The sequence below is a fragment of the Micromesistius poutassou genome (assembly GCF_964030765.1).
Source record: "Micromesistius poutassou genome assembly, chromosome: 8".
NCBI lineage: Eukaryota > Metazoa > Chordata > Actinopteri > Gadiformes > Gadidae > Micromesistius > Micromesistius poutassou.
This window is the reverse complement of record NC_140278.1, coordinates 9,473,111-9,486,519: the sequence shown is the minus strand read 5'-3', so window position 1 is coordinate 9,486,519 and position 13,409 is coordinate 9,473,111. Positions and strand designations below refer to the sequence as shown.

At 46.9% G+C, this 13,409-nt stretch overlaps 1 protein-coding gene across 1 annotated transcript in view; it reads left to right on the top strand.

The window, feature by feature from the left end:
* ascc3 (activating signal cointegrator 1 complex subunit 3) overlaps positions 1-13,409 on the top strand; it is a 92,430-nt gene that overhangs the window by 43,323 nt on the left and 35,698 nt on the right. Inside the window, exons 12-15 of the mRNA XM_084471187.1 lie at positions 1,850-2,026; positions 2,129-2,200; positions 5,518-5,652; positions 12,857-13,048. Of these exons, the coding sequence (XP_084327313.1) occupies positions 1,850-2,026; positions 2,129-2,200; positions 5,518-5,652; positions 12,857-13,048 (576 nt within the window). The remainder of the gene's footprint in view (positions 1-1,849; positions 2,027-2,128; positions 2,201-5,517; positions 5,653-12,856; positions 13,049-13,409) is intronic.

Sequence of the window (13,409 nt, the reverse complement as noted above, 5' to 3'; positions counted from 1 at the left end):
AGTCTAATAGATTTCCTCTCCTTTACCACTGGTTCATCTAAACTGTTATCCTTGGGCTCCAGAAAGATAGAGTAAGCAATCATTTTCTGTGGAGTCAGAACAAATCGCAGGTATTTCTTCTCCACATGCGTTCTATCCATTTCCTGCCCTTTCTTTCACAGTGGGCATGTTCTTTGCCCCCGGTGAATAATGACAACAAAGGGGACTGAGGAACTGTGTGGAAGGGTCTGAAAAAGATTTGGTGCTAACCGAATAGTGATTAGCCAGATCCAAAGAGCGTACTCCTTTTTAAAAATAACACCTCAGGGGTGGGGTTTAAAGTCCCTTAAAGACCATTTTTTGACACAGATGGTGTCCTCCGTTAGATCATCACCGCTCCGTCTTGCGTGCGCCCAGCAGTGTCATTCATGGCAGAGCACATTCAGCCGTTCATTCATCTCACTATGTCGCCCCCGTTGTCTGAGATGGACACCGCTTCGCCCCCTCCCTGTGGTGCGTTTTCCACAACGGCCTCCAATGGGAGAGTGGACAAAAGAGAGGGAGCAAGAACTAAGAAATATACCGGCGACAGACAGACAGACTGACTCAAGCCCCCCCCCCCCCATCATTACCTTCAAATCCCTCTCCTCTCCCCCCAACCTGAGGTTTCTGTGCTCTGATGCTTCCTCAATCGCCCCACATTCAATTACTGGCTCACCTGACAGACGGCTGCAATTGATTGTGCCGAAAGAAATGTATTCGGTGCTCAAGATGCGCCAAGGCCCTTCACATCTTTTGGACACATGAATATGGAAATTCCTGTTAAATTTGATTTATCCCCGCTCCTTACGCAAATGTTTCTGAATTTAACCAGTTACACGCTAAAATGTTTTGCCTGGAAATGCTTTCTCTGGTTGAGACCAAGGTTATCTATGTAGCAACTGTATGTGGTTGTGGTTCATTCGGTACGTTTCACCTTTCTAGCTAAATACAATTGTATGACTAGTGTGAAAATGTGGACTGCCTGTTTTCAGCGGAGGTGATGTTCATCTGCAGTACGCAGTCTAGCAGAGGGTGGGCGGCGCTAAGTGAATGTTTGGCCCCGCCTGCAGGGAGGACTAGGGCCTTATCTTGATAGGATGGCTTGACAGGTACTGCATCACATTAAAGGCCTTACCAATCTTCCCTGTCACATGAACAGCAGGCGCCACACAGATAGAGCTCCCACACAAACTCTCTCTTTCTCACTCGCAAACACACACACACACACACACACACACATACTCATGCACACCTTTTTATTTATTTTTGGTCCATTTTGCTTTTTTGGGCTTTCGTATCCATGGGATGCACTTTCTTTTAAGTTTTGTACACGCATGAAGACACAGATGCCTTCACTCGTATGTTTTATGACAGACATGTAAAAGCATATATTTTAACCATCTGCACATGCTTCTATTTACAGCAGCACACACAGTCATCCTTATTCCGATCAGCCTTTCTCACTGTTTATACTGTTTATAGGAAAGGACCCTCCGCCTTTGGGACCCATTTCGACTTAAATAAGCCGGAATACTTATAGAACCTTGATTGCCAAACGACCATTAACGTCGAAATGAGGTGTCCAATAGTGATAGTGACATGTGATTTTGTTGAAGGTAAATTCCCTGGTCTGATGGGTCGAGTATTTGGCACACATATCAACAAACCCGAAGCAAGGTTTTCTATAGCTATTTCATAATATAGAATAGCTATGGTTTGAAAGGCAGGAGTGCTGCACGGCCCCGGTGCCGATCCCCAACCCACGGTTTGAGTGCCTCTGCCCGACGTGACTGAAGGTCTGAAACCGTCTGTGTGCGTGTGTCGGCAGGTGGAGTCCACCCAGAGCATGATCAGGATCCTGGGGCTCTCCGCTACGCTGCCCAACTACCTGGATGTGGCCTCCTTCCTCCACGTCAACCCCTTCATCGGCCTCTTCTTCTTCGACGGCCGCTTCAGACCGGTGCCCCTCGCCCAGTCCTTTGTCGGTGTAAAGTCTACCAACAAGGTGCGGCCGCCGCGGCTCACGCCTCGCAGGTTAATCGGCTGATGTGCAGTGGCTGGAAGCAAGGAGTTTTTATTAACAATGATGTGTTTTGTCTTTGTCTAGATTCAACAGCTCCATGACATGGAGGAAGTGTGTTACGACAAGGTCTTGGAGCAGATGAGAGGAGGCCATCAGGTAAGCAATACCTGCAAGACGTCATCAATGGAAAATGTTGTGAAAAATGTGAAAATATTATATTAGCATGGGAATCATATATTCATAGTGGAATACATTCTACAAATTGAAAAAGTGAAAAATATTAGCATGGGAATCACATATTCATAGTGGGAAAAAAACAGTAGTGGTACTTGGAAACTAATAATAACCATAATCCCCTGCATCGAAAACATTATTTAATTCACCACTATCCCCGTTCTGAGCTCTGAATCCCAAGTTTATTCAGCCAACCCCCTGGTTCGTTCCCCAGTGTCGAGCAGCCTACCTGTAGACCACCTCTACCTGTCCCTTAATGACATGTATCCGAATTCACTGTAACCGGCTTTGAAGGAAAACGTCTGATTAGCAACTAAATCAATACAAATAATAATGATTGAGATGCTGTTCAAATCATATGATCATGAGATTTAACATAAGATGTTTGCACACCATATCTGTCCTCCTTTCTGTGTTTTTTGTGTCTGTCTTTTTAATGTGTCCTCTTGTATGTCTCTTGTCTATAAACTTCTGAATACATTCTACAAATTTAAAATGTGAAAAATATTAGCATAGGAATCATATATTCATAGTGGGATAAAAAACAGTAGTGGCAACTAATAATTACCATAATCCCCTGCATCGAAAACATTATTTAATTTACCACTACCCCCATTCTGAGCTTTATTCAGCCAACCTCGCAACACTTCCCTGCCAAGACATGCCTGCACACTGACATACATCATGTATATAATTAGTGGACATGGCATCTACTACAGACTTCCAACACCGACACTGAGGATCCTCCCAGCTCCCCACTTCACTGTTTACCCCGTATTCACTTCATCACTCTTCTTCATGCCACGTAGAATTGGCAAAATAAGGTATTTTTGCGTTTTTTAAAGCTGTAACAGTACAGTACAGAACCGTTCTATGAAGAGACGTTTGCATCCCTTGAAGATACTTTAGTCAACTTTATATTTATTCTTTTTGCATGACTACAACCGTCTACCATATCTTGGAAAAACATTCCTGCCAAATCCTTTGGGGTTGGAACACCTGCTTCCTAAACTCCTGAATCCAACGCCTTATCACGTCCAACACATCTCCTCCTCCTCCTCCTCATCTTCCTCTCCCCTCTTCTATCGTTCCTCCCCTCCACTTCCTGCATCCACTCCAGCAGCTCCCAGGTACCTATGGGAGACATCAGAGCTGTGGATTCCGCCGGTTCCCATTTAGCTCCCATCTGCTCAATGTGTTCCAGCTCCCCACTGAGCATGCTTATCTCGTCTGCACCATTTTGCTGCACGGATGTTGACACACTCTCTCACACACACACTCACACACACACACACACTCACACACACACACATTCACCCACACACACACACATAAACAGCGTTGTAGACATGCTATCTTTCCACTTTTCTCACAAATTCCTATATGTTAACTGGAAACACAGGCCTTTCTCTGGCTAGAAGAAGCTGTCCATGGCCATGTGTCATCCCAAGTCTACTCCCGTCTCAGAGAACCCTCCACCACCATCAGTCTTTTGTAAACTAAACGTGGATCTATTCTGGATTTATGGTTGTTTGGTTGTTAGGGCCTGAAAACCCATCTGGGAAGTATCTTCTCTGACTTTATATTAAATTGTCAACAGTAGATGTGACATATATGAATTTCATCTAGGAAGAGGTGATGGATACAATTTTCTTTATTACATTTTTTTTCTTTACTAGCTCCATATTCCCCCCTCCACCCCCTTTGTCCCCCCTGCTGGGGAAGCAGACCGGCAGACAGAACTTTAATAAGCTGAGAAGCCCGCCGGTAACCAGCGATGCTACTTTCACACTGCTGATAAAACACCTTCAGTAAATAACATTTTCCGCGGCGGTCTCTCTCCAGGTGCCATACGTGCGAGGCCTCGCTTCGGGCTCACAGCCACCCCTGGTTTGGCATAGCATGCCAAATCGGATGTCAACAAGGCTGAAAAATGAACCACAGCGGTAGTCGGTCATAGCCAGCCGGAGCAGGACAGAATTCAGCTCTTTTTTTTTTCCTTTCTTCTTAGCATGCAAAAGCAGTAAGATCCGATGGCCTTTTGTCAATCCATCCAGTCTTGAAAAGGCCACGGTATTTATGCAAACGAATGGTCATTCACTAAGCCTGGCAGCCAACCCTTTAGTTTCATAATCGTCAAGCTGTGACATGGTGTAGGTTTGGTGACAACGGTGGAATACCTTGTCTTAAGCCATGGTGGAATCTTAACTGGATGTGGGTGCTTAACTGGATTAGGATTAGTGCGGGAGAGGGCAGATGTGTAATTTATGTAAATGTCATTCATTCTCTTCATCATTATCATTGAAAAGATTCCATTCCGAGCCATGGTCTATCTGAGGCAGTTGTCCCTAACCTTTGACCTCAGGTGAACCACTAAAATGTCATCAAATCCAGTGCCAGCGCCCCTGTTCTGAACCACGGTCCAGATTGTATGGCGTCTGATTTGCATAGGGGTGTGGCTAATATATGTGCTGCTTTCATTGCTGGCACAGATGACGGTTCTACAACCTGAGCATGAGGATTAAGGAGGTTTCACTACAATAACTAGAAATGCATGTGGTTGATGTAACTAAAATGACACCATTACGGATGAGTGTAATAATCTTCCAGGGAAAAAATAGGACATTCTGCAGAGAAAATGCAACTAGAAGGACAAAAGGTTGGTGTATTTTATGAGCCTCTGGCAGCTAAAGATCATAATTCTCAGATTACATCCGTTTCTCTGTCGTCCTTTTCACAAGATGGTGTCCATTTCAAGATTTGTACAAATGGAAAGTACATATTTTGGAATAAGGATATATTTATGGACGACGGTAAAATATGTGCCTTATAGCCTTATACAAATATGTGGACAGGAAACAATTCCATTCTTCTATATTATCTACTGAGGTTGCCGTGCACAGCGTGCCTGCAGCTTAAAGCAAACTAAAAGGGAAAGTCCTGCTTCTCCTAAAGCTCCCTTCCTACTATAGCTGCATGCCAACTTTAAGGTAATACAAATTGCTATACCTCTGAGGCGCGCCAAAGCGGGAACAAAAATATACATGGCTTACTTTCCTTGGCATATTCCCGCACAGAGTCTCAAGCCTGACATCACGCGTTCCCATGGAAGGTTCACAGTATTGTCTTTCCTCATTTCCTCCCACATTTTGTGGTTTACAACACCACAAAACCCTGTTCCTGTTTTCTTTCCCGAAGCTCAGTTAACAGGTCATGTGTTACTGCGTCGTGTGTCTCAGGTGATGGTGTTTGTCCACGCCCGTAACGCCACAGTGAGGACGGGCATGGCACTGATCGAGATGGCGAAGAACCGCGGGGAGGCCTCCTTCTTCCAGCCGGACCACGGCGCCGACTATGGCCAGTGTGACAAACAGGTGGCGTACGCACACATGCACGCACGCACGCACGCATGCACGCACGCATGCATGCACGCACACTCACAAAACATCACCACCCTACTAATCTATCTAATGTGACATGTTTGCACGATGCTTTTACATTTCAGCATCGCCTTACTTGAATTTTTTTAAGCAGGCTCTGTGATGCAGCTATTGATGCCAAACAGAGCGCGAGTCCACAACAAAGACCAGCCCAGAACATTGTGTTACATGTCAGTGGAAGACTTGTTTTCACATCAAACAGCATTGTATACACATCTAGAATTACTCATCGCTAAGAAAGAACACAGAAAATAACTAGGCCTATGGATAATTTGGCCTCAAACATGAGGCTTGCTTGTGATTTCCTGTGCATCTCATATCTCTCTCTCTGTCTCTCTTGCTCTCTCTCTCTCTCTCTCTCATCCCTCCCCCCCCCCCCACTACTCAACTTAACTTTGCAATGCTCCTTTTGTACCCAGCCCAATTTCTGTTGTTTCTGGGCCTTTATTTATAATATTCACAAGAGGAATATTGAACCGGAGGTAACAGCTAAGTGAAATTGAGGTCAGGAACCTCTTTAGAGTTGGTCCGAGTCACCGGGAGCCGTAAACAAAAGTAGAAAAAAAGGCAAAGACATGCAAGACTCAAGAGATGGGTCCATCTCTGTGGAAATTAACCTTACCGCCAGCCGGCAGAGCCTCTTTGACCCCTGCCAGGGTGGTTAATTAGCACATTACAGCGCATCCGTGTTCTGCATCGGAAGCCCGCTTCACGTTCATTCACACCCTGCCACAAGACCCGACCCACACGCGTCTCTCAGGCGTCTCGAGCACAAATAGCCGGCGCACACCTCATCACCGGATCTCGAGCCGGCCATCGGAGCGTGACAGACGACGACTAAGACCCTTTTGACAACACTCCAGGCCTATCCGGGTTCATCCAAAGTGACGGGTGCTTTTTAAATTTATTTCCACTCGGCTCCATGCGCGGCTCGGCGGCTCTCACCGAGACTACGCACGGAGCGAACGTAGAGGCACAAGACACAATCAGAGAGAGTGGGGGGAAAAAAACGTGTTTACGGCTGCACGGGTTGTGCATGCGTGCGCATCTGGGCGCCCTGGTGCCAACACGCCCCCGCACGCAGCAGCAGCCTCGACCCGACGTGCACATGTGTAATTAATGGTCTCGGCACCGCGTGAGTACACAGAGGTGGAAAGCGGGGCCCAGTCAAAACTTCAACTCCCCTATTTAAATCCTCTCCTCCGACGCGAGGCGCGGTGATAAATTTAGTAACCTTTTCCCTTGGCTCCCCGGGGCCCGAGCCAAGATTGATGTGTCTCTAATCTCTTCTCTATTTAAATGGGATATGTATACAAATCAGATCACTTTTCATGCCTTCTAAAACTGGAAATAGAGCCTAGAGAGATTATGGGGGTGTCGGGGAAGGAGGGAAGGAGGGAGGGAGGGAGGATGGGGGGGGGGGGGGTGGGACTAAAAATGGTTCGTTGTTGCCTGGTTAGTCTTTGAAACAGGATTTCATTTCATCGCAGCCTATTTATTTTTTCCTCATACTGAAAGTGGGGATTGTGTATGTTGGTGCATGCACACACGCGCGTGTGTGTCGAATGTGTGGGAGGGCTGATGTTTGCTGATTGATTTGTGATTGCTGTATCGGCACAATAACATTAACTGGTGTCCCAAAGTAGTGGTAGCTTCCATTAGTTGGCCTCCCTGAGAGTCTAACCTGCCACTACTGATTGGGGGGAGGGTGGGAGGAAAGGATGCACCGGTCGGATCCCACTCTATGCCCACACAGAGATAATGCACGGCTTATTTGTGCTCCGGAAATTGCCCCACATTAATATTTAAAGGTGTTTTTTAAAAATTTTGATCTCAGATATGCATATGCAGTTGAATAAAGCACATCTGGGTCACTCCTATAATTTAATATTTCTTTATCCTGCTTTAAAAGTCAGAAGTGATTCTGCTATATTTTTCTCTGCTAATGTTCATTATTTTAGGCTTTATGTCGCGGGCTGGAGAGGCTGTCGATCACGCTGAGGTATCCTAATGCACCCTCTTTAATAAGTTGTCGTTTGACTTGATCTTCTCCTTCAGATAAAAATATGTTTCTCACATGTAACTCAGTAATGTACAGTTATGGGTCTGTATGTATCTGTTGGATTAAATGCATTTAATTGTAGTGGTGTTCTACAATTAAGTATATTTTATGTGCAGAAAAACGAAATATTACGAAATATATATATATATACGAAATATACGAAATATATACGAAAAAAAATATTTTATGAGGCAGTCAAGAAATATGCAATATGCACGAAAGACAAAGCAACGAATGGCTGTCTGCTACAGTGGCCGTGAAACCCCTGAGGAGATATGGAAATTGTGGTTATTTGTCATTGTTTTGACGGTAGATTTCGGCAAGGGTTTCTCCACACACCCAGTCGTGTGCCATGGATCTAACCTCATAGATAGCATAGACAGACAAATCCCTTTATAGCTTAACTGAACCCCAATCACAAATTCGTAAACCCTCAGTGGAACAAACCATCGTGTCACACTGTGTGACGGCAGTGACGAGCACCTCTGCCCATAGCTTGCCCCTCAAACGAGTGTCTCACGCCCTGCTGCCATCCCGGCCCACCCCTACGTTCCCCTGTCTTTTCTGCACTTCACATCCCCTGCCAAGCTCCCTTCCAGGCCCTCTCGCTTTCTCTTTCCCTTTATTTTTTTCTCCCAGCCAGCCGTCAGATGAAAGCACAGCTTGTCATCACTTGTTTCAGGGAGACAGACAGAGCTCTAGCGTAGAGGCTAAGAGACACCTTGTGGTCCCTCAGGTGTATTGCACAAAAAGCCTGTCCAAGCCCTCGTGGGAGCCGTCGACCGCAACATTAACGTTTCTCTGTAAGTGCGTCGAAGCAGGTACTGAAGTTAGCGTCGGAGAGGGGGTATCATCGACACTGTGATGGAGGTGTTAAGGCGGAGAGAGGGTGCAGTGATGAGACATAGCGGGAGGGACCGGCGTCCAGATGGTTACAGAAGCGCCACTTTGCCCGCACGCACCAGGGCGATCTCGCAGCCCCCCCCCCCCCCCCCCCCCCCCCGCCTTCGCTCTAAACACGTCCCGGCTGCGTGCTCCCCTTTGATGAGCACGTTTTTCACGTCGCCCCCAGCCCCCAACGAGACGTCTCCGGGGAGAGCTGCACGTCGGCACCTCCAGGGACTCCTCTCATTAATGTCCTTGTTTGCTTTCGTTTGCCGGCTATTTTTACACGGCTACTCCTGTGATTGTGTCAGATCCGTGACAATCTGTCACAATAGCCACGCTAATACCCGTCGCTTGCAGACTGATCAACAACGCTGAGCTGAAGCCTGAAGGCGGGAGGGGAAAATGGGCCCCCAGAGTAGGATAAGAAGAACACAAACCTCACGCACACAAACACACACAACACACACTACAAGAATCAAAGCCTAAAATAGATCTCATACAGTCCGTCCCAGCCGCGTAGATGTAGGATGCTAAACCCCCATATGGACTCGGGTTCCTATATATATTGACTGTAATCTGCAGTGCCATAGCCCGGGGGAGCAGCCGGCCATGTTCTCATGGTAATGCAAACCCAAGTCCATTTTCCTGTTTTAATTGCCTCATCATCAGCATTAAAACAGCTGACTGGAGGCTCAACGCGTTCCACTGCGCCACCCGTCGCAGAGGGACGTGGCTACAACAAAACAAAACGCCACCGTGTGCCGACTTCTTCTTGTCTTCTCCGGTCTGCAGAAGGGCAGACCAGAGCGCACGCACACAATATTAAAAGACACGTACACACATTCTGGTGCACCCTTACTACCCTTAACCCCCCCCTCCATCACCACACTCACACATAAAGCAGATGAAAGAAAACAAACGTCACACTTCAAATTGAGCCGAGCAGAAATGTGTTGACGGATGCAGTGAGGAGTATGTGAGGGTATTTATTATAATAGCGATATTGAGAGAGAGCCACAGAGGGAGAGAGAGGCATAGAGAGAGAGAGACGGAGCAGTGGAGTAGAAAGAGAGAGAGAGTTGGAGAAGTGGAATACACAAACAGACATAGAAACAGAGATGGAACAGTGGAGGAGAGAGAGAGAGAGAGAGTTGGAGAAGTGGAATACACAGACAGAGACATATAGAAACAGAGATGGAACAGTGGAGGAGAGAAAGAGAGGGATGTGCAGTGGAGGACAGAGACCCAGAGACAGAGATGGAGCAGTGGAGTGTGTATCTGCGGGGAGCAGCATCCCGTCCGCCCACTCGCTCGCATCACGTCCAGTGTTTAAAAGCCTGTCAAAGAGAAGGGCAAACATTATGACCATCCAGGGTCCACAGAATGAAATCAACAATTAGACACACTGGCTCCATTTGGCTAAGTAAATGAGTGCTTGATCGTCACGGTGGGGAACATGAAACAGGGAGCCATTTATCCGCTGCTCAACGTCACGTGGCCCCCAGTGTCATCTGCTATCTCTGGGTTTGAAACACCCAGACATCGGCTGTCTCCGTGAAGCCATCGCTCCTCAGTGCATTGTTGGAACTTTAGAAGAGGGGGGGGGGGGGTGGTCAAATTAGGAAAGGCTTTATCTGTTCGTCAAAGAGTCAGCATTTTTGGAATTTCAGGGTAGGGTTCGAGAAGATTGTGTTGTTATGGGGCATCGCGCACGTGTGTGTGTGTGTGTGTGTGTGTGTGTGTGTGTGTGTGTGTGTGTGTGTGTGTGTGTGTGTGTGTGTGTGTGTGCACGTGTGTGTGCGTGTGTGTCCCCCCCCCCCCCCACACTTGACTGCATGTGTATGCCTTTGTATGCAACAGGAGAGAGTCTGACACGCTTTTGGGCATAATAGCTACTGCATTGATCCGTGATTGTGATCGATGGATGGTACTGCTGGATTGATGAACAACTGAATGGAAGGTTCCATGCACTCCTCCAGACGCCCTCCCAGGCTGAGGGGGGATGTCTGGAGGGGGCTGGGCCCTAATGAGTCCTGATCAGGAGCTTAGGGCCCTGCCACCTCCAATAAGTGGACCACAGTGCTCCCATCAGCGGACCACACTGCTCCCATCAGCCCCGCCTCGCCTCGCGTTAGAGGCCCAGGAGCGAGGCCGTAACACGCTGTGACACCTCAAAGCAAGAGGCTGCCGCCCGCGCATTCTAAACAGCCTACATACACACACACGCGCGCATGTAGTAACACACACACAAACACACACGCAATACACAGCACATGAAACCATATATCAACACACTCGCTCGCACCCATGCAGTAACACACACACACACACATACACAATATACAGCACACGCAAGTATATATATACACACACGCACACACACACACACACACACACACACACACACACACACACAATCTCCGCCCAGCCTTTGTCTAGGATAACAGGAATGCTCTCGATGTGCACGTTGGTAAGGCCAAATGGCACAGTTGCTGTACATTGCGTTATCATGTGCTTTTGCTGGACAATGTTTTCAGTCTACAGAGGATAAGGTTTTTCTTAAAAGATCAGCCAGGTTGAGGCACCAAAGAAGGAAACTCTTGGGAGGTGAGGTTAAGCAATGACGGAGATTGAAGGGCGTTGTCCCCAGTAAAAGTTGCTCAGGATTTGAATAATTTATGGATTTATCGTGTCATAGTCATTACTGAAGCGTGTTTCATGGAATAAATGATACATGAAGGATAAAGGAGCGGGCATAAAGGATAAATGAGGTGGCCTTGGATGTCATGGAAGAACAGAGAGACACCGAGGATCATTTCGTGTCATACATCTTTTAGCGGAGAACAGGTGAAGGCTCACATTCTTTAGATCCTCTGGATGGGTTTTGTTAAAATCTTGACATTGCACTTGCAGTCAATCACTGAAATGTAATCATTGCTTGCTAATGCAATGCAAATGATGACTAAAGTTTAGCCATTGTTACGGATGCTGATATGTACTTTGTCACCATGCTGTATCATAATGATCTCGAATTAGTGTGGCCAATATGCACAGTAATGTACAAATCACAACGCACAAACAGATTAAACAAAGAGTTTTTTAATTGTATAAATAAAAATATATAAACAAGTGTTTTCTTTGATAAAAGACTTGTAGTAGTAAAACCAAATCAGAATTTATTTAAATACTTTGTTTGTAGTGTACTTAGTGTTGGACTGCTGTGGTTGATAGCGATAATTAAGGTGCCTATGATGTAAGCCTAAATACCTAGGTTCCAAGGGTTCCAAGGGTTCCACGTCTTATGTTATTCTTTACCGGCCAAATGTGAACCCGGTTTCAAATAAACAAGTCACGCAAACTCTTGCACTTTAGTTTGAAGATCTCCACTGCCTTAGGGCCTTTGTCCCTCTCCATAAAGAGATACGCTCGCCTTCTGACTAGTACACACACATACACACACACACCTTGATGTAATGGGCTTTCCATCATCATTGCAGAGGCCTGGTGGACTCTGACCTCCATTTAGACACCCAGAAACAGAGAGATAAAGCTCTGTGATGAAGGAACCTTTATGCTTAAGACAGGCCATGACCTCTCTCCCAGCCCACATCACATTGCAATCCTTACACCCGGCTGTGTGTGTGTGTGTGTGTGTGTGTGTGTGTGTGTGTGTGTGTGTGTGTGTGTGTGTGTGTGTGTGTGTGTGTGTGTGTGTGTGTGTGTGTGTGTGTGTGTGTGTGTGTGTGTGTGTGTGTTTCGGCACTCCTATTGGTGTGCACACTGGTCTCTTTTTTTTTCTTTAAATCTCAACAGAGAGAAAGGAAGGGAAAGCCCTCCAACACTGTCACAACGTGTTAACAAAATACCATGGCGATAAGACCTTTAAAAAAAAAAAAAAAAAAAAGCTAATCCTGGAGCTGTACTCCACAAAGTCAAAGAAGCACGCAGCGTAACTTTACCTAAACGAGACCCTCTTCTGACAGATGCATCTTCATTCCACTTGAGCCAGAATAGGGCACGTCCGGTTGGGCTCTCGTGCTTTCCTCCCCAGACGACAACCCACTGCTCTACCGGTATAGGTCGAGCCCACTGTATTTGCACAGCCCCTCATCGCTGTTGCAGCCGCACAGGGCTTTGCTTAAATACGGCACATATGTTTATGACGCCCGCTTTTCCCTGTGCCGCCAGATCCAGAGGTCCAGGAACAAGGAGATGCGGGAGATGTTCCCGGCCGGATTTGGGATCCACCACGCGGGCATGCTGCGCACCGACCGCAGCCTGATGGAGAGCATGTTCTCCAGGGGCTACCTGAAGGTGCTGGTGTGCACGGCCACGCTGGCCTGGGGCGTCAACCTGCCTGCGCACGCCGTCATCATCAAGGTGGGAGGAGAGTCTATGCTTCCAGGCTATCTGCTCTATCCTGTTTTATTGCCAGCTGTATTTGTGTGCGTGTGTGCGCATGTTTGCATGCACCTCTGTGCACCTGTGGGTGTGTGTTTGTGTGTGTGTTTGTTTGTGCTTGTGTTCATGTATTCAGGCACCTGTGTGTGTGTGTGTGTGTGTGTGTGTGTGTGTGTGTGTGTGTGTGTGTGTGTGTGTGTGTGTGTGTGTGTGTGTGTGTGTGTGTGTGTGTGTGTGTGTGTGTGTGTGTGTGTGTGTGTGTGTGTGTCCATGCCCAAGCGAAAGACAAATACACTGTCATGCACTCTTCACACTGTTTTTTCCTCCTCTTGTTTCCGCG